The sequence below is a fragment of the Calliopsis andreniformis genome, chromosome 6 (genome assembly GCF_051401765.1).
Source record: "Calliopsis andreniformis isolate RMS-2024a chromosome 6, iyCalAndr_principal, whole genome shotgun sequence".
NCBI classification, from domain to species: domain Eukaryota; kingdom Metazoa; phylum Arthropoda; class Insecta; order Hymenoptera; family Andrenidae; genus Calliopsis; species Calliopsis andreniformis.
In genome coordinates, this window is record NC_135067.1 from 23,443,254 (window position 1) to 23,470,350 (window position 27,097).

At 35.7% G+C, this 27,097-nt stretch overlaps 6 protein-coding genes across 17 annotated transcripts; 2 read left to right on the plus strand and 4 right to left on the minus strand.

Annotated features, from left to right (window-relative positions):
* Positions 1-58: 58 nt before the first annotated feature.
* Positions 59-1,976, minus strand: LOC143181173 (uncharacterized). The gene is made up of 5 exons (XM_076381455.1): positions 1,693-1,976; positions 1,306-1,609; positions 1,019-1,180; positions 484-889; positions 59-350 (listed from the first exon to the last, which is right to left on the minus strand). Exons 1-5 carry the CDS (start codon positions 1,812-1,814, stop codon positions 250-252), a joined length of 1,095 nt encoding a protein of 364 aa, XP_076237570.1. The 5' UTR covers positions 1,815-1,976; the 3' UTR covers positions 59-249.
* A 618-nt stretch (positions 1,977-2,594) lies between these two features.
* Positions 2,595-4,568, plus strand: Arc42 (Activator-recruited cofactor subunit 42). Of its 3 annotated transcripts, none has more exons than XM_076381451.1 (5): positions 2,595-2,859; positions 2,941-3,040; positions 3,182-3,849; positions 3,911-4,134; positions 4,196-4,568. In XM_076381451.1, exons 1-5 carry the CDS (start codon positions 2,838-2,840, stop codon positions 4,406-4,408), a joined length of 1,227 nt encoding a protein of 408 aa, XP_076237566.1. In that variant the 5' UTR covers positions 2,595-2,837; the 3' UTR covers positions 4,409-4,568. The 3 variants fall into 3 exon arrangements, with proteins under 3 accessions (XP_076237566.1, XP_076237567.1, XP_076237569.1); XM_076381452.1 differs by having other exon boundaries at positions 2,599-2,859; positions 2,941-3,036; XM_076381454.1 differs by lacking the exon at positions 2,595-2,859 and having other exon boundaries at positions 2,940-3,036.
* A 1,218-nt stretch (positions 4,569-5,786) lies between these two features.
* Positions 5,787-8,245, minus strand: Vib (phosphatidylinositol transfer protein vib). Of its 3 annotated transcripts, XR_013002238.1 has the most exons (7): positions 7,828-7,955; positions 7,644-7,674; positions 6,965-7,228; positions 6,791-6,868; positions 6,505-6,722; positions 6,342-6,412; positions 6,198-6,248 (listed from the first exon to the last, which is right to left on the minus strand). XR_013002238.1 is itself a non-coding variant. In XM_076381458.1 (6 exons), exons 1-6 carry the CDS (start codon positions 8,062-8,064, stop codon positions 6,204-6,206), a joined length of 816 nt encoding a protein of 271 aa, XP_076237573.1. In that variant the 5' UTR covers positions 8,065-8,245; the 3' UTR covers positions 5,787-6,203. The 3 variants fall into 3 exon arrangements, 2 of the variants coding, with proteins under 2 accessions (XP_076237573.1, XP_076237572.1); XM_076381458.1 differs by lacking the exon at positions 7,828-7,955 and adding an exon at positions 8,048-8,245 and having other exon boundaries at positions 5,787-6,248; positions 6,342-6,722; XM_076381457.1 differs by having other exon boundaries at positions 5,787-6,248; positions 6,342-6,722.
* A 3,280-nt stretch (positions 8,246-11,525) lies between these two features.
* LOC143180633 (beta-1,3-galactosyltransferase 5) lies at positions 11,526-14,956 on the minus strand. 3 transcript variants are annotated; one of them, XM_076380508.1, is made up of 3 exons: positions 13,794-14,956; positions 12,722-13,073; positions 11,526-12,629 (listed from the first exon to the last, which is right to left on the minus strand). In XM_076380508.1, exons 2-3 carry the CDS (start codon positions 12,852-12,854, stop codon positions 11,536-11,538), a joined length of 1,227 nt encoding a protein of 408 aa, XP_076236623.1. In that variant the 5' UTR covers positions 12,855-13,073; positions 13,794-14,956; the 3' UTR covers positions 11,526-11,535. The 3 variants fall into 3 exon arrangements, with proteins under 3 accessions (XP_076236623.1, XP_076236622.1, XP_076236621.1); XM_076380507.1 differs by lacking the exon at positions 13,794-14,956 and adding an exon at positions 13,320-13,407; XM_076380506.1 differs by lacking the exon at positions 13,794-14,956 and adding an exon at positions 13,197-13,393.
* A 172-nt stretch (positions 14,957-15,128) lies between these two features.
* On the plus strand, positions 15,129-25,825 carry Cadps (calcium-dependent secretion activator 1). 6 transcript variants are annotated; one of them, XM_076380500.1, is made up of 15 exons: positions 15,129-15,472; positions 19,105-19,691; positions 19,769-19,936; positions 20,338-20,829; positions 20,935-21,341; positions 21,455-21,919; positions 22,330-22,689; positions 22,827-23,066; positions 23,244-23,546; positions 23,807-23,973; positions 24,073-24,524; positions 24,666-24,824; positions 24,900-25,013; positions 25,107-25,345; positions 25,454-25,825. In XM_076380500.1, the coding sequence occupies exons 2-15, from the start codon at positions 19,254-19,256 to the stop codon at positions 25,635-25,637; spliced, it is 4,188 nt and encodes a 1,395-aa protein (XP_076236615.1). In that variant the 5' UTR covers positions 15,129-15,472; positions 19,105-19,253; the 3' UTR covers positions 25,638-25,825. The 6 variants fall into 6 exon arrangements, with proteins under 6 accessions (XP_076236615.1, XP_076236614.1, XP_076236618.1 ...); XM_076380499.1 differs by lacking the exon at positions 15,129-15,472 and adding an exon at positions 16,350-16,723; XM_076380503.1 differs by lacking the exon at positions 15,129-15,472 and adding an exon at positions 16,350-16,723 and having other exon boundaries at positions 23,244-23,544; positions 23,817-23,973.
* Positions 15,467-16,612, minus strand: LOC143180203 (uncharacterized). Its single transcript, XM_076379761.1, has 4 exons — positions 16,520-16,612; positions 16,446-16,477; positions 16,224-16,399; positions 15,467-16,152 (listed from the first exon to the last, which is right to left on the minus strand). The coding sequence occupies exons 1-4, from the start codon at positions 16,610-16,612 to the stop codon at positions 16,097-16,099; spliced, it is 357 nt and encodes a 118-aa protein (XP_076235876.1). The 3' UTR covers positions 15,467-16,096.
* Positions 25,826-27,097: the final 1,272 nt, after the last annotated feature.

Here is a 27,097-nt window from a genome sequence, read left to right on the forward strand (position 1 = left end):
GTCGAAAATCGAAACAATATTACGAGAAGGTCGTCTTTTCAAATAATTTCACAGAAACTCGATGGAAGAAAGTACTTTATTTTACGTGTATATAATGCCAATACTGTAAAATCAGTGTGTACATGTTATATGTAATATACGGCATACAGCGTCATATAGATTTTGAATACGAGAGACTAACAGGATGATAAGACGAGTGATGACAGCGACGACGACGACGACGACGACGACGACGACGACGCTGATGATCTATGTGTCCTCTTCCCAGACAGTTTCGGTCAAGATAGCAATATTGTCTAGTCCTCTCATCGGAGCATACTCCAGAGTCCACATTAAATTGGTAAAAACCACTAAAATGAATATTACCAATTCTTAATCCAAGCAAATTTTATTCCTAGGGTTCTGGATTGCAATCTCAAACATCATCATAATCTGAGAAAGGATTTTCTATAAAAGTTCAACTTCTATTTCAAAGTAACTTACGCATTTCACCTTGATGCAAGTCCGCGATCAATTCGGGACAAGAGCTATTGCAAGGATTTATCGGTGTTAAACGAAGTTGCGTGGCTCCACGCAGTTGAGCGAGGGCAATCAAACCAGTGTCTAGTTCGACCTTTTTATAACTTGGGCTATTATAATCGGAAGACATAAGGACCCAGTTAAAATGCGCCGGTGAAACTGTACTTGAAAGAAAGTACGGCCGCTGATAATATTTCCTTAGTACTTTCACAGCATTGATATCACAATTCTGCCAATGGACAAACCATTTAGCTACTTCTGGAGAATGTACTCTGCGTAAAAAAGCTGCCAAATCTGATGAACCAGTTCTCAAATTCGAAGTGAGAGCGCATGGTACAGTTTCCATTAAACGTTCGTTTTCCAAGTACAACTGTTCATGTCAAAAACGAACAATGTCAGAAACTCATTTCATACGATACATACATCAAATTATTTATTTTCTTTGCTTTGCCACATTTTGTCTTATTAAAAAAGAAAGAAGATTTACTTGTCTACCTACATGAGTGATGTTATCGAACCAAAAATAATCTGTGTTCATAACAGCCCATGAATCCATTGCATCCGTGATAATTGCAGGTGCATCACGGCTCAAATAATTATCAACAAGATTACGGTATCTCACATCTGATAATCGATCAATAGTTTCCAAAGCTTCACAGGTCTGAAAAATCAGTTTTCAAAGTACTTTCTTCTTGTTATTCTCTTAACAATTTTTACCTTTGATCAAAGTATATCTCTTAAACTAGCTTATAAACAGCTAAAACTAGTTACGATTAATGATCGTACCACGCAATCTTCCTCTGTGATTGTGTAATCATTGTAGAAAGGATTGTTGATCATACAGTTCTCGTAATACAGTGGTTGCCAATTCCAAATTGGTAGAACTTTGATGAGCAAAAGGCGACTAATAGCCGTAAAATGAGTTCCAACAAAATCAAGTTGCGCAGCCAAACAAGCTAAAGTGCCAAGAATTATGAGCACCAGTGTACCGCGAAAAACGAGTTGCAACCAAGAACGTCGCATTGCAGCAACTAAAGGTTGACAGATAATATCCATTTCTTCTTCTGTAAAACCAGCCTGTTGGCAATATCTGTAGATGAAAATATTAAACGGAAATAATTTACAAGTACCAAAAATAGATGCGACAATATTAAAAGAAGAAAACTAATTTACTTGTAGAACGAGTTCAATTCATCGTCTATTAATCGCAGTTTCTCCGAATGGGTCATTTCTTGTTGTTCCTTCGTGTAACCATAATTCTTACGTGGTTGTTTAACACATTTGCCATTCGACATTTTCTTACTTTTGATTCAATACTTCTAATTTCTTCGCAATCTTCACCTTCCAAACCTTATCGTTCGCGATTCGCGAGTGAAGAACAGTGAAGAAACAAACTGACCATTATTGAACAGAGCCGCCGTTCGTACATGCGCATATTTTCAGATCCATCAACGCAGCGCGGCAAACGTACGTACCTACTTATTGATTGTTGCAACCCCACTGAACCCCGCTTATAAACTATCGCGGGAAATCGTCCCTAAACTTACAAATTTCGTTTTTTATATCTCTAGAAATTAAATCAGGCATCAACTTTAAAAGTCATCTATATATATATATATATATATATATATATATATATATATAGATATATAACATTTTATCCAAATTGTGCTTTAATTTCAATGACTTTTTAATTAAACTCAATATTTTACGTGCTCGTACTTTACACACACACGCGCACGCGCATACATATAACATACCGCATAAGTTACTTTGATTTTAAACGATTCAAATTTTTTATTCTATTATTTTTATATTTAATATATAATAGTTATAATTAATGGCAAATTATATTTAAATTTTGTTTTATGTAAATCGTTTCTTCCGTTAATATTTATACAGTGGAATTTCCTTCATTGCTGAATCATCTATGCTTGAATACAATTCGTTACCAGCGCTGATAAGTGTATTATAATTAATATATATCATATATGTACATATAGATATATGTATATGAACTGTATAGTAGGTAATGATACCGTTGAAGAATGAAATATGTATGATGTATGTATGTATTGCGTGAAACGAGTTCAAGTCGTCCAGTCCAACTGTGAAGAAAGACAGTAACAGATAGTACATAATCGTTACTGAATAGCTACAGAAAAACGTGAAAGTGAATCTTTTGCATCTTTGGATAATTTTGCAAATTTTGCGTAAATTGTAGTAAAATATTTTTACTACTCTTTTTCTACATAGTTAGGCGAGTATATTGTACTCGTTTGTTATTTTTGTTTCTGTTAGAACCGCGAGTGATTAAAATGCACCAGATAGGGTCATTTGGTAAGTTGTCATAACAAGTATATATTTCTGCATATTGAACAAAAATTTCATTATTGTAATCCTCCTTTTCCTCTTTACAAGCCGTCCAAAATATGCCTACGATATTGCATACTATTACTCGAAATATTGCTGCACTTTCGATGTTACCAGAAACATACCAGATGCTTCACAAAACATGCAAGTACTTCATTTTAAGTACTTTTAATTTTCGTATACATCAAATTTTGTTATTTCATTTATATTTACGGACAATAACCTATAATTAATGTTCTTATGTTATGGACATACTAGAATACATATGATACAATAAGTATTATTGCAGAGATTTTGCTAATGGAGAGTTGAAACCAATAGCTGGAGAAATTGACAAGAAACATATCTACCCAATAGAACAAATAAAAAAAATGGGAGAACTAGGTTTGATGGGCATTGCAATTCCAGAGCATTTGGGTGGAGCTGGATTAGATTATTTAGCCTATGCTATTGCTATGGAAGAAATATCCAGAGGCTGTGCAAGTGCAGGTGTTATAATGAGCGCCCATAATTCTCTTTATCTAGGACCGATAGAAAAATTTGGTAATCAAAGTCAAAAAGAAAAATATATTTCCCCTTTTGTAACTGGCACAAGGATTGGATGTTTTGCTCTCAGCGAACCTAATAATGGTAGCGATGCAGGTGCTGCCTCAACTACTGCTAAATCAGATGGAACCAATTATTCTATTAATGGCACAAAATCATGGATAACGAATGCTTACGAATCAAATGCAATTGTTTTATTTGCTACAACAGATAAATCTAAGAAACATAAAGGGATAAGTGCTTTTATAGTTGACAAGCCTATAGAAGGCCTCTCCCTTGGTAAAAAGGAGGACAAGTTAGGTATTCGAGGTAGTAGCACTTGTTCATTAATATTTGAAGAGTGCAAACTATCAGGTGAAAACCTATTAGGAGAACTAGGAATGGGTTTTAAAATTGCTATGATAACTCTAGGTATGAACAAAAGCATAGATGAGTACATTCTCCAGAAACATGATGACTGTATTATTTCTAGATGCTGGTAGGATAGGTATTGCTGCACAAGCTTTAGGCATAGCACAAGCATCACTTGATTGTGCAATTGAATATGCAGCAAAACGACAAGCATTTGGCAGCCCTATTATTAAATTACAAGCGATTCAACAGAAGATTGCTGACATGTCATTAAAATTAGAAAGTTCAAGATTATTAACATGGCGCGCAGCTGTACTGAAAGATAGCGGTAAACCTTACACGAAGGTACGATGAATGCTCCAAATTGTACATACGTAATACTTTTATATATATTTTCATTCGGTAGGAAGCTGCTATGGCAAAGTTATCGGCATCTGAGGCATCTACTTTTTGTGCCCATCAGTGTATACAAATTTTAGGCGGTATGGGTTACGTCAGCGACATGCCAGCCGAACGTCATTACAGAGATGCACGTATTACCGAAATTTATGAAGGTACATCAGAAATACAAAGGCTGGTTATTGCTGGAAGCATTATCAAAGAATATAATTTCAAGTGAAATTTTTTCCCACCTCCTTTTCTGTTTTTTGTAACCCGAACTTTTTATACGCAAGTTAAAATATATATGTGTATATATACACGCACACGCACACGCACACATGTATATACATATTTGAACAAGAAAAGAATTCAATAAATTTTATATACTGTTATCATGATTTCTAATTTTATTATTTCTGTCTTCTCTCATATGGCTGTGAAACACGAAATATATATACATGTATACATGTAAGTATGCTAATATAAACATGCACACTTGTACACATACATACGTACATACGTATCATGTATACATGTATATCTTTATGCAAGTATTTCACTATTACCTCTCCGGTAACGGCAACATTACACGAAAGTTTCTATCAATATATTCTACCCTGCTTGTCACGAGAAGAAAAAGCTAATATGTAATCTACCTATTAAATTAATACTAATGCACAGATGTGACAAATAGTTTACAATTTTATTTTAACCCACCCTTCTTCTATCTACCCTTCTCGATATCGAAACTCAACGAGATCGTGCACTGAGCTTAAATGCTAAAACTCAACTGAGCAGCATAAATCCTAATACTTCACCCACTGAGATTTCCGAAATTAAGTCAATACTTCACCTAGGTCGTCGTATTTCTAAAATTACCTTAAATATTATATTATAGATCCCAGTATAACAGGTAACAACAGTAGATGTATAATTTGTGCCAACGACAATTACAAGTAATTTTCAATTGTATTTTAAACAAATTATTTTTCTTGTATAAGCAAACATATCCGACATGTATCTAGTACACAGCTCAATTTGGTGTGTTGTACAGAGATCTATTGGAATGCAAAGAAATGTATAAGTATGTAATAACACCTTCATTCAAATTTCATTGTATGCTTTTTTTTTAAAATAAAAAAAATATATATATATATACTATATATACTATATATACTATATATATACTATATATATATACTATATATATATACACTAGAGCACGTATTAACTTAATCATTTCATATAATTGTTTTCGCATTCTTGATGAACGATTGATATCTTTGTAATACTTAGAGTTACAAGTTAATGGAACATCCGTAGGCTTGGTTCCAATTTGGATGTATAATTTCATTCAGAACTAGCTATTAAATAAAAACGCAGAAATGTAATAGAAGCATAATACATATGTATAACCTACTGACCATCTGTTTCTTTAATAAATTGTTATGAAATGAATTTTTAATAGCAGACCTCCTAAAATAATTTTCGATACTTTTCTTACTCGCTCTTCATATTGTAATTTTTTATTGTGTAAAGTCATTAACGAATGTCAGAATATGTCGCATAAATTATACTAAGCGTGATAGTATTTCTTTCAAGTATTTTTGCCTGTATCTTGTAGCATGCTTTAAGTTTATTCATTAATTCCAATACTGAACTACTATGGTGTTAAAGAATAATTAATGCTATTTCCACCTATATTCATTTTTATCGAACTGTACTCTGTTCTTGAATATTTTATACATCTTATAGATCGAACCAATTTGTACGAGTTCTTTTTTGTTATTGGCTAATATGTTATAATCTTTGACTGTAGGTACATTTATCTAAAATGCTTGTAAATGGAAATAAATTAAAATCAGAAGTTGTTTTAATAGACATCGAATCTAGACACATAATTGGAAATTATCCCGATCCTGCAGGATCGCCTATGACGAAACATATACGAGTGTACTTCCATAGGTATGCGCATGTATTTGAGACGTATAAGGAAACTGATTTAACCATTCGTAATAGAAGCTGTACGAGTCTCAATCGTCGGCCCGCATACCTCTTACTTCTCCTTGATGTCGTTGCTAGAACACAATAGATTCATACAAGTTTTTTTAGCTGTTATAGAAATAATTTGCTTACCAACAACATTAATCAAGATTACAAATATTATTTACCCTATCTAATTCTTCTTTTGTACGCTCCTCAATTGCTCTAATATCTTCCATAGTTAAACCGTACCAACGATCTATCCAACAAAATACTTGTCTGTGAAAATTAGTAAAAAGACGCCTTTCCGCTTTTTGAATAAAGCTTTCCACACGATTTTGTAAACCAAACCATTTAAATTCACAAGTGACTAGCTTGTAGCATGTCATCACAGGTTGGATATTATTCTTCCAATCTTTACCAACAAGGGGACCCCGACCTGTTTTCACAGATTTAAATTTCGTTGGATCTTCATCCTCTTTATAATCAGCACTCGCAATTGGATCATTCGCAATATCTATATGTACTACTTCTCTTATTTTCAATTTATCCGGTGGTAATTCATGAACCTATCGATTAAAAGTTCAATAGATGATGATTTTGTCATCGACAAAAAGTTATATCTCGAGATACATACATTATGCTGATTTCCAACGTCATCAATGTGAAACGATTCTATCATAATTACAAAATTTTCTTTCATGTATCCAGGATTCTGTGAACAAAAGAATAGTAAAATTTTTTTACAAATATGTGTATAAGATATCGATCTGAAAAAAAAATACTTTTACCATTACTCATTTATACTTACAGTAATAACAGTTTTGCAATAAGGATAAGCATTCCAAGCTTCTTCGTGAATTTCCAAAGAGTTCTTTGGCAGCATTATACGAATGAAAGCGGGCACTTTACTAGCTAAATGATAAATCTTGTATGTATATTGACCCGAAGAATATTTTCCACCAAGTAAAGGATAATCCATAAATGGCTCATTTTTTAGCACCTCTATACCCTCTCCACCTCCTGTATTATTTTTGCTTGCTTCTGCTACAGAATATAGCTGAGCCACTTGATACTGTTATAAAGCAAATCACATCTTTTAATGTACGAGTATTGCATATATTTCAAACTTATATCAACTAACCGTGTAATAAAGGTAAAGAGAACAATTAAAGAAACAATTTGTTCTAGCAAAGTAAAATAATAATTATAGAAAAAAAGGACATGTGTTATATTGCAAAGAATGAAAGACAATAAGGTAAAAAAAAAAATTAGCATGATTCAACAATATTTTCTCTGATATAGCGAATGAAAATCTCAAAGCATACTATCCAAATGACTATGTACCTCGAAACAGGCATTTATTAAATGAATTGCAATTTTTGACTGTTGTAAGAGCTAGTCTATGATAATGTTTCTTTTTCTAATGAAACAACAAAACTTCAAAATGGGTTATTATAATAAGACCTTGATATTCATAAAATACATACCTCCTCTACTGTAAGAGGCAAAGTGACACGGCTGCAACAGAAAAATAAATAAATTATCTTTATATTTTATCAATTAGGAAGACATTATCTGTAAGAAACGGCCTTGAATATACTCAAGTGTGTAACGTGAACGTCAGATGTAATGTAAAATGAATGACTAGAGAAATATTTGAAGAAAAGTTACGTGTCGGTTGAAATTAAAATATTATCGTTTCCATGTGGCCGAATTACAATTTCATTCGCACAAATTACAGGGGATGAAGATATATCACTGTTCGCCCCTCCAATTCCAACCATCGTTAAAGATTACGAACTATATCCTAAGAATTGGTTTTAAATGATCGACCAGTAACCGTCTGTCGTGCTCTATTAAACTAACAGCGAAAAATCTAACGATAACTTACAATTCTTTAATGAGCATTTTAACGAGCAGAGCACATGGGCTGGAATAGTTTTAATCTGAGCACACAGCACCACCCTTACTTCAGTAAATTCACTCGCGTTATCTTTCAACCCGCAGTCATACGCATACAACAGTGCCGACTTCTCAACCGACTGGCACCACTGGCACACACTTGAACCACTCAGTAGACACTATGCTGCCACGGCCACCGAAAAGCACATATACTTGCGCACACGTGTCCATCGAATTTCCCCCACTCTTATCCTTTAGACACTTTGCAAATGACGTCATACTTACATGCATCTTAATTCGCATGCGCACCAATCATCTATCAACCTAATAATTATTTGGTATTCTGGGGATTTTAGCTAGGTTCAGCTAGGATTTCTCTTACAAACGCGCCAATTATAAAAAGTTACTACTCATTTATTTTCCATACACAATATTGATTAATTGTATATACGATATTGTATTGTACATGCATACATCATTCACCTACGCATCTGTACATGCATGTACGTACGTACATATGTAGATGCATACATTAATGTGTATATACACATACAATATACGTAGTAATGCCTCTCGTATAGCCTAAATACGTTTTCTAATTATAATTTCAATTTACATCCCATTTTCATCACGTTTAACAAATAATTTATACTACACTTACTTCAAAAAATAATAAATCGTTCCTACACTAATTACATTAATTATTGTTTTTCATTTTCATCATTATTTCAACGTATAATAAGTGTCTTATATAATGGAATTAATTATGTAATAAAAAATGAAGGAGTGTATTAAAATAAAGAAGATTTTAAAGCAGCAGATTTTAAATCCTACTTTTAGTAACATAACAACAAGTGAAGGCATAATTTATGTATAATAAATATATACGTACACTGGTATTTCTGACATTCTGACAATATGAAATAAAGAATCATTGTTAAGAATAAATTGAAGTAAACATTTCAAAAATGAAAAAAAATTGTATTCGAATAAATAACTTCATTTATGTATACAATCCTTAAAAATACCAATAATTGATCAATCTGTGTATATACACATGTGCATAGAAGCGTATACCTAAACCCGGATCGACTTAAATTTTTTTCGTTCTCTTCTTGGCAGAGCAGAAAAGCGATTACGACCACGTATTTTTTCCTATTGTATGTATTTGAAGTAGTTTAAAACATATACATATAATTAAACTTCTTTAATCATAACCTAACATATAAGAAGGTCCTTATCATACGGATAAAATAAGAAAAAGCAGTAACATGACTATGCGTATGCGCGCGCGTGATTTGACTATATACAATATGCATACATATCATACGTGCAATACCGCTTTGATCGAATAGTAAAGGCTGACAATGCCCTATCGTGGTACGCCTTCATCGTATGTATGGATACATTTGCATACATGTATTTCTCACAAGTATAGCTACTTATAACTTACAACAGACATCTATTGAACAATTTTCAACATTTTTGGGTATGCACCCAAAAGTTTGTACGTATGTACATACGTTTATCACACAAACATCTATACGTCCATAATATAATGCCCACACTGTGCGTGTATATGTGGCGCACGCGAGTGTATGTCATGTATATGTATATGTAATGCACGCACAGTACACTTATTGCCCACAATTAACATAAAATTAATACGAACACCATTTACTCATTCACCTAATAAATATGACAAAAACAAAAATCATGATTAATGATATTGATTTCTCTTAGACTATTTACTTCAGACTGTTCTTATAAATAATAAATTTAGTAAAAAATATATTTAATCATACATCGTCATATATGTATGTACATACATGCAAATTTATATCTACGTATATATACAATTTTGTGTATTACGTATTGAGTATCGGAAATCAAGACCATTTTACTTTAAAAAATTTCGCATTCTATATTATATATCTATACATACATATATTATCTACATGATGAATAAAGGCAAATAACATCATCATTATTGTTAATTTCACTCATTATATCCTTCGCTATACGTACTCTTTGTATTGCATAAAGGATACTCGAGATATAATACTACTGTTGTTTACTTAAACCTCATTTATTTTATCTTTATATTACATAGATTATTTATTCAATAACTGAAATTATTATTCACATTACTGTATAAGTTAATTATTTAACGATTAAGTCGGCTAATTAAAGAGAGACAAAATTAAGTGGACACGTTACGCAGCATGTAAAATATAAACAACTATTATTATAAATGATTAATAATTAATATATATTATTATTGCATTTTGCAAGGATTACTCCTTGCAAACGCGTCATATACTAGTTATCAAATTTTCAATGTAGTCTTTATTTATTAGTATTCTCGAATATTAAGTGCAAATCGTTAAAAAGTTTATTCTATAATACTGCTCATCCAATAGAATTTCAGCATCCAAGATATGTACTCTATAAATTCTCTATTGAGTTCAAATCTGAGTTCTGAGCTGATCACCCAATATTATTTTACATATATTTCTTTTTTAACAAAACCAATCAATTTCATCATGTTTCTTTTGTTAATGCGTGATTCGTATCTAACCCTGTAGCATTTTAATCCGGCTCCTTGTAAGCTTGATATTAGGCTTATCATTAGACCGACTTGTGCATTCCAATTAGCGCAAAATGTCATGTACAAACCTGTTTGTACAACTAACGTGAACGTGTAAATGCAGTCTTTTAGTCTTTCTCGAAACATCGAATTCATTGAATCATTAAATCTCAACGATATGGTACCTACATCGTTTTCGCTTATGGTTTCTTAAATTGTTTATTGTACTATGTAGTAAATACTTTTATTAAATCTTTTGTACTGCACTGTTTGACACCTTATACTTCCAAGTTATTAAGTTAAAATTACTTTAATTTTGTTTGAACTTTACAAATAATCCTATTGTTAGTAAGGCTTAATACAAACCGATAGATTTGTTTAAAAACATTTTTTATGGGTGATCTATGCTACGTTTGTGTACATTTCTCAATTCTTATGATGATTTTCTCACTCCTGCCATTCAAGTATAATTTAGTTTAACTCGTTTACATGTTAATAAGACAGAATGCAATGACTTTGTCGCACAGAGAAGGCATTGTACATACAAATTGGATGTTAGTTTCTGTTCCTGCCCAATTCAAACATAGACTATTACATACACGTAACTAGTCATTAACAAAACCTGATCTACGAAATCAAGTCAAGTATAAAGCTCGATGCACACAAGCGTCTTCTCGCCCCACGATTCTACACGTTTGTCTTTGTTATTTACAACTGGAAAAACAAGGAAAAGACGTACAATTCTGCATCAAAAAGTCGCTTGTCTACATCGGGCCAAAGCGAACATCGAACTGATGGAAGAAACTGAATATCTTAAGTGAATTATGCAACAAGTGATTTGTCGTTTGGTTTATAAGTTTATGACATGCCATTTCAAGTGCTATCTATCACTTACACTTACTCTTACCATCAAGTAATTTCTTCCAAAGATCAAACTGTTCGCTGTATTTGACCATATGTATACTAATACTTCGTTGAACATTACATGCATTATATGTAATCCTTTTATTTAAAAATTCATTAGCATGGATTCTCTTGATCCCTAACTTGTCTGCAACGATCCCAGTCACAAACACATCTTCAAGTTTGAGGTATGTTTGGTCTAACGCAGTATCATAGAGTTTACGTATGATATCAGTGGACAGTAGATAAGCTGGACCAGTTGTGAAGTCTGGAAAGATTGCATGCTTAAACTGCGTCCGAGAGACGTAATATTTACTTTTTTTATTTCTAATTGGTTTCCACTTTTTAGCCAGTCTACCAAATATCACATTTTTGTCTTTAGCATGCTTAATTATAAACACTTGTAAACGCGGAACATTTATAAACATATCATCATCTGTCTTTAAAAGAAATTTAACCTTAGAACAGTAACTATCTACCCACTCTAGAGTAGAGAGCGTTTTAAGCGTCAAGTTAGAATAAGAATCTAAAAATTTTCCACGTATCATATCATTGTAAGTTTTCTGTTCCTTTTTTAAAACTATTTCCACTTTAGGATCTAATGTTGCACCTAACATAAATAAAATGCTAATGTCGTTTCTTTGTCCAAAGTGTCCCCATGTTTGTCGTATTGCCATCCGAGCCTCTAAATGAGTCGGAGCAGACATTATTACTATAATCAGATCCATTTCTTTTCCAAAGTTTGGACATTTTTCTGGAATTGGTACAGTATGACCTGCTTCATAAATCATACGCGATGAATACTCATTGGAAAGTACCAAAGATTCTTTAGTTGTGTTAGAAAGTTTATCCATTCGTATTAGAGGCTTTTCACCACTTTGCTTGGCACTTGCAATTGCTATATCCGTGGAAGACTGAGTTTGAGGACTTGAAAATGTTGACAATGTTGTAACTATAGAATTCAACGAATTAAGCACATTTTGTGTTTCGTAAGAACCTATGGCTGCTGGTAGCGGTGGCTCAGAAGAGGCGTTAGCATTCAAAGGCTGTTTAGAAATTGCTCTATACCTGGAGCAACCTAAATAATGATTAAATTTTTCTTGGAGCAAAAAGCTTTTCACATTTAATATAAGCAAATGGAAATGAGAAACAATGGCAAATGTTACTCACTGATATTTCGAGGTATGGCATACTGAGGGACATCGTAATAAGTAGTACGGTAATACGCGTAGAAAGTCAAACCGATCAATCCTAAAATAAGAGTTTGCACAGGACGACTGCGAAGATGCAGCAACTGATGCATGATGATTATTTCAAAATCAATGTTTCTCGATCTACATCGTTACGGATATCGTACGGATTTAATCGGCCTCAATTTTTCGTAAAAGTCATCACACTAGCGAGGATCGCAACGGATCAGATCGAGAGATAATTTGGCCCAGCAGGTTACTTTCATGTTGTTTCATTCGAAACGATTTTGATTAAAGTCTTTGAAATTTCCATCGTCTTTTCACCCTCGATTCTGTACATGGTTAGAACAGATAGTTAGTAATGTATTGTTATTTATAATTCCCCATACGGAGATTTTGCCTCCAGTGTCAGTTGATCAGCGTATCAAACTTTTAAGACGCATCTATATACGTACTCTTAGTAACAGGTCGCAAAATACATACAGTTACAACTGGTTACAACGTACCGGGGCGTAACGCAGCTCATATCGCGTGACTTTTACCGCAACATTTGTTCCAGGAAAGTGACAGTTACTTACTTACGCGACTTATCCCCTGCCGATACACATTTTGTATATAGGCGCATCTAAACGGGTCACTAGAATTTACGATGTACGCATTTCCTTCCTTTCCTATCTCATACAAAAAACAATCACGTATCTAACCGGAATACATATAGGCCCGCAGTGATCAACTAAAACCGAAACTTTATTTGTCCCGTCAACACACAATGCCCGCCACATCGTACATACGGCATATACTTTTTCCTTCTTAGCTGTAATATCGACAGATTTTGTATCAACGTCATTGGATTTTCGATCACTACTAATCACTGTCGATTTCACTGCAACTTTTGTCCCGTTGTTTTTTATCATTTTCTAGGTACTACTGTAAATGAATGTTACGTTTCTGTTATCAAATTTAGACGTGTTACTGCATTATATAATACGTGTACGTGTATTGTTGCGCTTGCAGCTTTACTATACATACATAAAACATATTTGCATATTTACAATTTTTTAAATAAAAAATTTTCTTTCCAACGCAAATAATAAGGAACGCATAATCAAACTCGCGACGCGCGCACTGGATTCTGGGAATATATGTAAATACCTTCCTACGTTCCTACCTACCTACCTACTACCTACCCCTACTTATCTATCCCTACCTTCCGTTCTATCTAAACGGCTTTCTACGCCATCCAGCAATTCTTATGGTTACTATTTAACTAATGACAATTTTATTTGCCGTTTTGTGTCATTTTATTGTATGTACATACTGTCCATAAGTGCATATATACTATCAAATACTATGTAGTATTTAGCATCAACCAACCTTTTTACAGTTTGACTTCTTCGGCAGATGAATATTTTTTTCATCGCAATATGAATGTATACGTACCTGCACTATCATTTATTAAAAATTCATGTCATTACATTTCTGATTTGTATGTCATACGTGGCGTATTTATGTTTATATTCATAGAATAATAATTAAGCTTAATATGTTAAATTTGCTTCATGTTATATGTTCTCCTATACCCGACAAACTCTTTTATTTCTTAAACCTCAAATTTTGCTCGTATGTGTTGTACTACATATACATGAAACGTTTGCACGTTCACTTCCGTTTCGAACTATTGATATCGATATTACAACTTTCAACCACTTACAACTTCAGTTCTTCATTGTAAATTTCCGGTCGATTATATTCTTGTTGTAAAGAAAAAGGAGTTATTCTAATTCACTCTTCTTGTTCCAAATAGGTATAGAAAACCTAAATTGTATAATTTCTTTATATAACCTCTTACCTAGTACAATATGTACGTACATCGAACTTATACGTATAACCTCAAATGTTTTATCATCTCATAACCAGAAATATGTTTTATGCGCGATATGGAATTGAGAATTAAGGGGGACTGAAGGGAATAAGGCTTAAAATGTAGATATAACAAAGCTGTTAGTGATCCTATCACTGACTATCCCATTCTCTTCGATTCGTCTTTCTAGCGGCCGGAGAAACAGTCATTTGAACTTTATTAAAAGTGGGAAAGGAGAACTTACACGTGTATACATGTAGATGTATTCGTTCAGAACGATATGCAAACACATTGTCAAGGAACATTATTAGTTTTGCATTTAAGAATTCCTTCTTTTACAATCGAAGATTGTTACATGAAAAATGAATTTTAATGCCCCCCCCCCCCCCCCCCCCCCCGTCCGCTGCATTCACTTTACGTTTAAAGATTTGGAGGAATATGAATATGAACGTATGTATGTAGCTAGATTCTTTTCAAATAGGTAAGTATATTACACGAAGAGAAAAAAGATAAATTAAAAGAAAGAAAATATAACTGATAAAAATTGTATTACGAATCTGAGATTCTAGATATTGGAAAGGACAAGCGATTGATCGATAACCTATTTTTTCGTACTGGCGCAGAGCCAGAATTTCAGACAAAAATATGCTTATTCTGACGTGAGAGTGCGAATGGCGTAACCTCGTCCTAGGTCATGAATGTTTCTCTTACGGAAGGTACATATGTATATGCATGACATACAACTCAATTTCGATCAGTTACAAAGAAATTGCAATGAATGTAATGTTCATGTGGTTTACTATCAGTTTCCTATTTAAAATCAGTAACATTAAAATCGTTGGAATCGTCGTATAGTGGGATTTCAAAATTGTGATTTTACTACTTACACATATTCTAATAAAGAAGTGATTGTTGCGTCGAATTCTTTATAACTTTAACCCTATGTATTTTCTCCCATTTTGTGAAAACTTCAAATCGCAAACAAGGTTTATTGATTCGATGTCAAATATACTCACAATTAGTAAATAGTAGAAGAGATAGAAACTAAATATACAATAGTATTGAGATATACAATAAACGATGGCATCGACATCAGTCTCGTGTCACTGAAAAGTAGAAACAGCATCGGGTGATCTTACCGGCCGCCATTGACAACCGCGCGCACCCGATCGATGGCCTACTACCACTTCGTTTTTATCTATGAATATTATCCTTACTTTCTTCCTATCACTTCCAACCTCTTCTTTGACACTCTCTATCCTTGCATTTCACCTTCTTTACCCCGTTTATTTCCATCGAAATTTCCTCTCTTCCTTTCTATTTTATTTCTTCAATTCATCAATTTATGATTATATCGTTATTTTCCTTTTTCTTATGTTATCCTTTTGCTTTTTTTCCACCTGAATGTTAATAGATTATTTTTTTGTATTATCTAAAATCTATATATTCAAAATCTCTTTGAACTCTTCAGAGAACATCGTTCGCTATCCTCCCTCATTTAATGCGTATCGAAGAAACTTTCAAGATTTTCCAGATTTCCTTTGTATTTTCTAGCATAATCTTTTCGTTAGTACGTAACATTTAATTTACCGCCTTCATCCTTTGTTTCTCCTCTACCAACCTCTCTGTGATATTGTAAACGCCTCCCTAGTGGCGTTGACGACGATTTCAGCGTCGGCGTCGTCGCTGTCGCTTAGGTGGTTGGTCAGTTCACTCAGTTTCTCACTCAGTTCCCGAGCGGAGTCGGTCGAGTACGTTGGTTCAGTCACGATTGTGAAAAGTTCTTCCGTCCACTCTCTTCAGCTTTCGTTTGCATTTCGTGAAATTGACGATATTTGTTAACCCTGCAAGAAATTGAAAATCAACTTGTCGATCCTTCTATTTGCCACGGGTGTCTGTTGCTTCGCGTGATCTTACAGTTCTACTGCAACCCCGTTCGTTGAAGGGACGTTCAGTGTATTTCAATGTGATAATATGAATACAGGATGATCTGCCGACATTCAGGGTCATTATGGCCATGCATTGCGTGAAGAAGAATTTGTTTTAGTTGGTTCGTAATAACGATCGTCGAAGCTATAGCACACGCGCATGCACGATAGCGCGTGAGCGCAAACGAAAAAGGTACTGAGCGCGCGCGCGCGTGTGTTGTGTGCGTGTGTGTGTGTTTTTGTGTAGGAAACAAAAGAACGAGAGAGAGAGAGAGAGAGAGAGAGAGAGAGAGAGAGAGAGAGAGAGAGAGAGAGAGAGAGAGAGAGCGAGAGAGAGAGAGAGAACGAGGGGGACTATCGAAGCGAGGAAGGAAAAGAAAGATAAGAATTTGCTTCAACAAGTAGATTTTATGTTAAAATTTTTTGACATCTCGACACGCCTAATTATCGTGTAACCATGTTAACAGCGATTCATATTTCGTAAGTTTTAAGTTGAAATTTTCATTATCGTGAATTGATTAAGTTGATGAATGCCTTATAGAAAAATGATTAAATTACCAATCGATTAGCGAATGCTTTTGCATTATTATCGTTATTTTCATAGTTTTAATTTTTTCGGAGATTTGAGATTTTATTATATTAAAATATTTCTCAACAGTTTTGTTGAAGAATCGAATGAAAGTCGAAATAGAAAACGATTAAAGAATTGTGAGTATAAGAATGTAAAAGTTACGGGAGAACATAAATCGAAGGAGCGACTATGCGATAAGTATGTACATACGTACATACATAGATACTATAATGCATAAAGACAAGTAATTTGATTAACGGAAATACCTACACGTGTTTCAATTCGTCTATTAAAACATTGAAACAGAGCCAACGCGACGTGGAAAGCGTAGAAAAATATTTTTATTCGCGAATTTTATCCAGTTATGCCTTTTTTTTCATTGAGCTTTCACTTCTTTTGCCAAGAAAGAAGGAAACGATGTATAGTATAGAATACAACAGAAAAAGTGGGGAAGAAGGAAGTCCGAGAATAGAATGTAATCAGATATGAGATGAAATAACTTATGTGAAACAAAATTTACAGTCGTTTTTTACATCAGTTCCAGTGAAATTGTTCAACTTTTGACTTCACAGACTGATTCACTGAATCATAACCATTCGTATGTTCGGGACTGACTGATTTTTTAATTTTTACGTTAATTCTGTTCGGATTACTACAAGGAAAAATGAATAGAACCAAAAAAGCTGTAGTGAACGTTCGTTATGTGCACGAATACGTGGTTAGTTCTTATTTGTCAAACTCTGCAAGTTTTGTAAGCTTTCGCGACGTGTTGTCGCGCATTCAATTTGTGAGATCATCTTTCATGTTGCATATTTCCTTTTCAAACATGTTTTAATCTTCTTTATTCGTTGAAGTGCTCGCACAAAACGAGGTTGTTTCTATTTTATTGTATTAACGCGACTACGGTATGACGTGACACACTACACGACACGAATCGATGCACTTATTTATGTCGTTCTATGTGATTCAATGCGACGCGATACGTTCCGTTTTTAAGAACTCAGAACTATACAGTGAGGTCCTTCAACAAGAAATGAACTTTTTCGAAGAGATTTGAAAAGAATAAGAAGTTTACGAAGAAAACGTTTCGAGTTTTTTCATTACTGACCACTATATAGAAAAAATTAGAGGAACGAAAAATGACTGAAATGAAGATGTGTTGGTGGAAAGTGGTTGGTGCAGTAGATAATCCATTAGTTAAATCAGACATGAACGATCGTTGAATAAAATTTTATTCATAGCGATTTATAGCTGTAACATTCGCACATTATTGAGATACTCAGCCTTGTGTGTAATGTACTTTGATATTTTAAAGGGGTATTTATCTAATATATATACGTACCTATGTATACATCAAATTGCTACATTTAAAAGATTTGCGAAAAAAGAAAATTATCGTGAAGCGAAACAAAAATGGAACACTGCATGTTCTTCATTTACACGTAGTGTATTATATAGTATGCTTAGAAGAAAGACAGTGTGCAAGTGCTGCGTAAAATACATATAGGGGTTGTAAAAGCGTGATGGTGGTAATCCAACTTTAGACCAGAACATAAAATTGAATTTAAATTTAAAGGTTATAATCTAATCATTACAGCTTATCGACGTGTTACACCAGAAATATTTACATATCTGGGTTAGGTATTAAAACTCGTATACGGGCGCTAGTAGAGAATCGAATCAAGTCGAACATGTACCAGTTGTTTCAGTTTGCGTTATAGAACGGTAATTATTGGAACGTATCACGATCGGCCATTCACGTTTAGATACGCGACACACTTACGCGTATTGTTAACATGGTTTTCATGTTTTTAATGCAGAAATTTGGGTCAAAGAAACTGGGAATTGACATTGGTTACATTTGCATCGCTAAACGGTGTCTTTCTTTCTGCTGTCGCTCGGACAATTACTTTGATACATTTTTCTCCTCACTGACAGTTTAAATTATAAACGAAGAGTAAAGGAAAGAAAGTTAATGATAAACGAAATTGATTGAATCGTAGATTTTAAAGCGGGTGAGGAGGAGGACGTAAGACGACGCAAGACGACGCCGACGACAACGACGACGGGTCCCTGAGTAAACTGAAAGGTTAGGCCTCCTTCAACGGGAGGTCCTAGGCTGGCGAAAAGTGCATCATAAAGGAAAAGCGGGATGATAGATCCCAGTTCTTCAGAAGCGGAGAGTGACGAAGATCAAAGTCCTCAACATGTTGGGGGCGGTGTTGGGAGTGGTGGAGTTCGAGGAGGAAGCGGCAGCTCGTACGGGTCTCGACGTCAGATGGGGGCAGGTGGTAGTCTCGGGGGTGCGAGCGGTCCTGCATCCGGGAGCGTCAGCTCTTTGACCTCAGGTTTAACCGCTTCGCCCGGTGGCTCGAGTCATGGACCAATTGGAACGCCTCGAGCCGGTGCGACAGTTGCCGTCACCTCCCAGGATGCTGGATCCGTTGCTCTCGACGCTTCGAATCTCGCCGCAGCGAGGAACTCGTTGTCGCCGTCGATGTCCGCCGCGCAGGATGCGGCGAGTTACGCTCAGAGGCCCACAAGCCCTTCCCCCTCCGTGGCCAGCGAGAAAACTGAAGCGGATCTGCAGGTAATATTTCTCTTATACTCTTATCTATTCATTTCTTTCAGATCCCTTCGCTTTTTTCATTCATTCCTATTTCACAGGATAAACAAGAACGAGAGGAAGAAGAAAGAAAGACGAGAATACAATTATACGTGTTCGTATCAAGATGTATCTCTTATCCGTTTAACGCCAAACAACCTTTGGACATGCCTCGACGACAATTAAAAGTGACAAAACAACAACTCGATACGATATGTTCTCGTTTTCAGGTGAACGCTCGAATCGCTTGTCAGTAAAACGAATTGAATTCAATCGAATCGTGACCGCGAAACGATCAACAGTCAGTTGTACAGTATCCATTTTCGCTATTCAATCTCTCATTCCTTCTCTTTTTAACATTTGCTTCCTTGCGTTTTCTATTAACAAGAATGCTTCATTTGATTCGGATCGCGGCGAGAAAGAAACCTTTCGATGGAGATCTAGCGTGTCTTGGAAGCCGTACTCGGTCGTCTTACGATAGAATCTACCGTGCTCGATTAACCTTTGCCTATGTAAGTCGTTGAAGGACAGTGATACGATACGCGGTGGGTGATGTGATGCAATAGGATTCGATTCGATTCGATTCCAATTCTAGAAGATTGAAAATTGAAATAAATATTATAATTTTCAGAGTTTCCTGAAAGGTGAAACGCAAATAATGGCAGACGAAGCGTTTCGCAACGCAATACAGAATTATTATGATGTCTTTTTAACGTCGGATAGAGTGATTCAAATGGTGCAAAGCGGTGCTTGCTCACAGCTCGACTTCCGTGAGGTATTTAAGAAGAACATCGAGATACGTGTTCGTCGCCTCCCGGAAATCGATGGGTTGAGCAAAGAGACTGTGCTTACGTCCTGGTTGGCTAAATTTGACTGTATCATGAAAGGTACGGGTGACGAAGAGACCAAGAGGCCTTCCAGGATGCAACAGCAGTCTTTGATCTCCGAAATGATACTGTCGAAGGAACAGCTGTACGACATGTTTCAGCAAATTCTCGGTATTAAGAAGTTTGAGCACCAGCTTCTGTTCAACGCCCTCCTGTTGGATTCAGCTGATGAACAAGCTGCCGCCATCAGGAGGGAGCTGGACGGTCGCCTTCAAAAAGTTGACGAGATGGAAAAGGTTTGTTACTTCTCGTTTTTTTTCCTTTCCGTTTCTATCACCGTCTTTGCTTCGCTTTCACCTTTACCTGTTTTATTCTCTACACCGATATTTTATTCTTTATAGAACCGCAAATTAATGCCCAAGTTTCTTGTGAAAGAAATGGAATCACTATATGTGGAAGAACTCAAGTCGTCTATCAATCTGCTGATGGCTAATTTGGAATCGTTACCGGTTTCCAAGGGTTCGATAGACAGTAAATATGGGTTACAGAAGTTGAAGCGTTACAATAATCGTCGCGATCGGTCCCGTTGTCGTGCACAAGGTTCCCTTGCCAAATTGGAGAGCGACTGTGCCGATTCTGAACCCCAGTTAACCAAAATGGACGTAGGATTGACTTTTCAATTGTCAGTGGTCGTCGTGGAGGTCAGAGGTTTGAAGAGTCTTCCACCGAATAAGATTGTTTATTGTACAATGGAAGTCGAAGGTAGCAAAAAATTGCAAACGGATCACGCTGAGGCATCAAAACCCATGTAAGCAGGCAGTTTTTTTTTTTTCTCAACCGAAGAGTCAAATCGCAATTGATTTTGTCCTGGGTTAACCACAGCCTATTTTATCTCCTTTTCACTGAATTCGTGCTTTTCAGGTGGGACACTCAGGCTGATTTTACCACTATGCAACCCCTACCTGTGGTTAAGGTTCGACTCTACACGGAGAACTCGGCGATATTAGCGCTCGAGGATAAGGAATTAGGCAAGGTTACCATCCGACCTACTCCGCTTTCTTGCAAGCAGCCGGAATGGCATGAATTACACGTTACAAAAAACTGTCCCGATCCAGATCTTCGAATTAAGATTGGTTGTCGAATGGAAAAGCCGTTCAATTTGAAACATTGTGGATACTTGTACGCGATGGGCAAGTCTGTATGGAAAAAATGGAAAAAACGTTACCACGTGTTGGTTCAAGTTTCGCAATACACATTTGCGATGTGTTCGTACAAAGAAAAATCGAGTGAACCATCGGAAATGATGCAACTTGACGGTTATACGGTTGACTATATCGAGCCGGCTTCTGCTAACTTGATGGTTGGCATGGATCTTGGCGATGGGAGGTAAATTTTTTCTCATCCTCGATCGCGGTCGATCAGGTACCGAAACGAAAATGTACAATTATAATAGACAAGCAGATAGAAAATAGAAGTGGTATAAGTCTGTATACCATACTTACGTATTATTAACAGTTATTACGTTCTATCACTGATATAGATGTTCGATAACGTGTTTATATCAATGATACAACAATGGTTTATCTTTATTTCAAGTTTGAATAATTCACATCGATCGAAGAAACTGTTCTCTCGACTTTGTTTCTATTAAAAACAGAAACATCTTATATCATAGATAGTATTTCGTTACTCCCTTTACATTCCACATATAGATAATGTTCAATAGAGCTACATACATAATATGTGTGTACATGATATGTATACATAGTATTTAACAGAGGGCGTGTACCCAACAGGTATTATTTCAATGCTGTTCGCGGAGGAGACAACATAGTATTCGCCTCCGACGACGAGAACGAGTGTCAGATGTGGGTGATGGTCATGTATAGAGCAACTGGCCAATCGCACAAACCCACTCCACCGGTTTCCGTCGCAGACAAAAACTCTACTATCAGCAAAATACAGGGTGATGCCGATAGAGCAAAAAAGCACGGAATGGAGGATTACATTAGCGCAGATCCTTGTAAATTCGATCACCATATTCTCTTTAAATTCTTGCAAAATTTGATCTTGGATTATCGATTGAACGATCCATACTGTTCTTTGGGCTGGTTTTCGCCCGGTCAATTGTTTGTTTTGGACGAATATTGTGCCAGGTAAAGTTATCGATTAGTTAGTTGGACGCTTCGGATATCTCTTTTCATTAAAATACGAATAGTATTTCAGTACGTTGTTCAAGTCTATGACAGTACTATTTAATTTTGCTTATCGTCTTCTTATTTACTATTCGTAGGTATGGGGTACGCGGCTGTTTTCGCCATTTGTGCTATTTAAACGACCTGTTGGACAGAATTGATCGAGGTTTCATGATAGATCCAACTCTGATACACTTTAGTTTTGCTTTTTGCGCTACACATGTATACGGGAATAGAACCGATAGAGTTGGATCTATTACACACGAAGAAAAGGAAAAATTTCAAGACATCAAAGAGAGGCTCAGGCAAATCTTAGAAAAACAGATCACCAACTTTAGGTATGCCACGATTCTCTTGCCTTTAATCTTCTTTCTCGCTTTCTCTTCGCTACCATCTATCAATAGAATGGAAGAAATAATGTTCCACAGGATCGCAACAGATGGTTCAAATTAATTAAGATTATCTACTTACTTATTTTGGTAAATAAATAAACTAAATCTGCATAAATCGTATAGATATAGCTTCCCATTCGGACGTCCAGAGGGTGCACTAAAGGCTACTCTGTCTCTTTTGGAACGGGTCATGATGAAAGATGGAGTGAGTCCTGTATCTCCCGAAGAAGTGAAAGCTCTGATTAAAGGCTGCTTGGAAACAGCAGCTCTGGTTAATTATACGAAACTTTCTGCCGAAGCCAAAATCGAAGACGACCTCAGCGGCGATGTTTGCGTTCCGCCTAGCAAAAAGCTCGAAGATCTCATACACCTTGCTGAAATGTGTGTGGATTTGCTTCAGCAAAACGGAGAGCATTACTCGGAGGTATTAGTTGGATTTCTAGAACTGCATGTCGCCTTTCGGAATCCTCGATACTAAAAGTTGCCACTAACATAAACTAAACAGAGACAACTTTCTTTCTTTTATCTTCTATCTATCCTTTTACGGGGTAAGTATAATAATTAGAGAAATCGCGTACTCGAGGATTCCTTACTCAGGGCGACGATCCCATCGCCCTGAGTCTGACAAAGTCTGCCCACCGTATATGTGTGACGTCCAATATTTTCACGATCCGCTCCTACTACACTGTACCGCAGGCGTTCGCCTGGTTTAGCGATCTCATGGTGGAGCACGCCGAGATCTTCTGGTCCTTCTTTGCCATCGACATGGACAAAGTGCTTGCAGAACAACCACCGGATACTTGGGATAGCTTTCCGCTCTTCAAAATTATGAATGACTACCTCAGAGAGGATGGTACGTGTGATTGTTTACTCTTTTCCGCTCTTATTGCACAATAACAAGTAAAATGCGAATTTCACGCATATATTTGATCATTTATTTTCCGTTTTACAGACAATTTAAAGAACGGCCGATTTCACCAACACCTTCGCGATACCTTCGCTCCACTGGTTTTACGTTACGTGGACCTGATGGAAACATCGATCACACAATCGATTCACAAAGGTTTCGAAAAAGAACGTTGGGAAATCAAGGGGAACGGATGCGCTACTTCCGAGGAACTATTTTGGAAGCTGGACGCTCTTCAGTCCTTTATCCGTGACCTTCATTGGCCGGATCCAGAATTTCGACAACATTTGGAACAAAGGCTTACACAAATGGCTTGGGAAATGATCGAATCATGTATTCAACGAACGGACACCGCTTTTCAACAATGGCTAAAGAAAGGTGTAACCTTTATATCGACCGACTATATTATACCATCGGAAATGTGCGCCATGTTAAATGTTATTCTGGATGCCAAAAATCGAAACTTCAAGCTTTGTACCATCGACGGTGTCGACGTAGTAAGTTTCTTTTCGATTACGCATTATTGTGTATCCAATCAAACCTAAATGTGTGCATATCTCTCTCTCTCTCTCTCTCTCTCTCTCTCTCTCTCTCTCTCTCTCTCTCTCAAATTGTCGAGTTCATCGGTTTCATTTCAGCACCAGTACCATTCAAAAATCGAAGATCTTATAGATAAAACATCCGCTGCTATGACCCAAGGCATGATCAATAAATTAGTCACAGTTTTGGAAGCAACATTGTCCAAGTTATCTCGTTACGACGAAGGGTCTTTTATAGGTTCCATTCTCAGTTTAACGGTATTTTATTACCTAATTAGCCTGGATTTAAATTAGATATCTCTCGAGTTTACGAAATCTTTTCTTTTCCAAAAGGTGTCGGGAAGTGGAAAAGAAATGGGACAGGCCTATGTAAGCTTTACGAGGAATTGCATGGATCAAATTCGTGGTAAAGTGTCGGACGAACTATGGATTTTGACTTTTTTTGAGGTAACGTTTACTTTTACTGTCACCTCTGTACTTTTATTTAAATTCCAACGTACTCATTGAAAATTCATATGCCCATAAAACTTGGTTTCACAGCAATGGTACACCGCGCAAATTCAAATGTTGTGCAACTGGCTGTCAGAAAGACTAGATCACAATTTACATTTGTATCAATGTACTTGTCTCGCTCATATCGTGAAAAAGATTTACTCGGATTTCGAGCTGCAGGGTATCGAACAGGAAAAACTCAATTCGATGACATATCAAACTATATCTAAACGAATGCAAACGGAAGAAGCGACTTGTGCCTTAACCATGAGCGCTCAGAACGAAGAGTGAGTACTTTTAAAACCAGAAAAATCATTCTGATTCATTGAACCTTGAACCTTAGAACTAGAATTGAAGAGGCAATGTTATTGCAAATTGCTTTTTACATTCCACAGGGGACTTTCGGAGAATGGCAACGATGATGAAGTAGAACGGAGTAAACCAAAGGTAACAGTCGTCGAAAATATCACCAGCAATGATAACGTTACTTCGAATGTTGTTGATAAGGTCGGAAGCATATTCGGCAAAAGCATCGATAGCATTTCGACGAAATTTGGTGGACCTAGTTGGTTCCATTAATTACTACGATTAATATTAACCCTCTTATCATTAGTACTATCATAATTGTCATCGTTGTTATATTATAATTCTTCTTCCTTTTATTATTATTAATATCGTCATCATTATCATTATTATTGTTATTGTTGTTGTTATTATTATCATCTGCATCATCATTATCATCATCATCATCGTCATTTTATCATTGTTAGCATTACCATCATTGTATAGTACTACTGCTACCAGTATCATTACTACTACTACTACTACCACTACTATTACTACTGCTACTGCTACTGCTACTGCTACTGCTACTGCTACTGCTACTGCTACTGCTACTGCTACTGCTACTGCTACTGCTACTGCTACTGCTGCTACTATTACTCCTACTACTACTACTACTAATACTACTACTATTACTACTACTACTATTACTACTACCACTACTACTACTACTACTACTACTACTACTACTACTACTACTACTACTACTACTACCACTACTACTACTACTACTACTACTACTACTACTACTACTACTACTACTACTACTACTACTACTACTACTGCTACTGCTACTGCTACTGCTACTGCTACTGCTATTACTACTACTGCTACTGCTCTTACTACTACTACTACCACCACTACTAATATTACTATTACTAATACTACTACTAATACTAATATTACCACTACTACTGCTACGATTGTTACTACTGCTGAAGCTACTACAACTACTATGACCACCACCACCACCACTACTACTATGACCACCACCACCACCACTACTACTATGATCACCACCACCACCACTACTACTATTGTTACTACTATTACTACTACCACTACTGCTACTACTATTATTACCACTACTAGTACTACTACTACTACTACTGCTGCTGCTGCTGCTACTACTACTACTACTACTACTACTACTACTACTACTACTACTACTACTACTACTACTACTACTACTACTACTACTATTACTACTACTACTACTACTACTACTACTACTATTACTAGTACTAACTACTAATACTAATACTAGTATTTCATCTATAATTATTCTTTTACTTGTCATCATCATCGTCATTTTTATTAATATTTCTCAAATCACTATTGTTATTATTATTACTATTACTAATGTAATTTTTGTTATTATTACCTTTATTATTTTATCTGTAGTGTTAGATTCAACGTTGCTTTGACTATACATATGTACATACCGAGAAAGAATGGCGGCGATACTTCTGTTCCAGTTACATTTTAAACTGTTGGCCGATTAACGATCCGTCAAAGAAAATCGTATTTGATACGATCGATCGAAAAGATAACAATTATCTTTTTAACACGGATATACATTTATCTTATTTCCAATTGAACCCGTACATAATTCTGACCAAAAATGCGTTCAAGATGAATATGAGAAACAAGATAAGATAGATGTTACGCTTTTTACTTGGATCGTTGCTAACTTT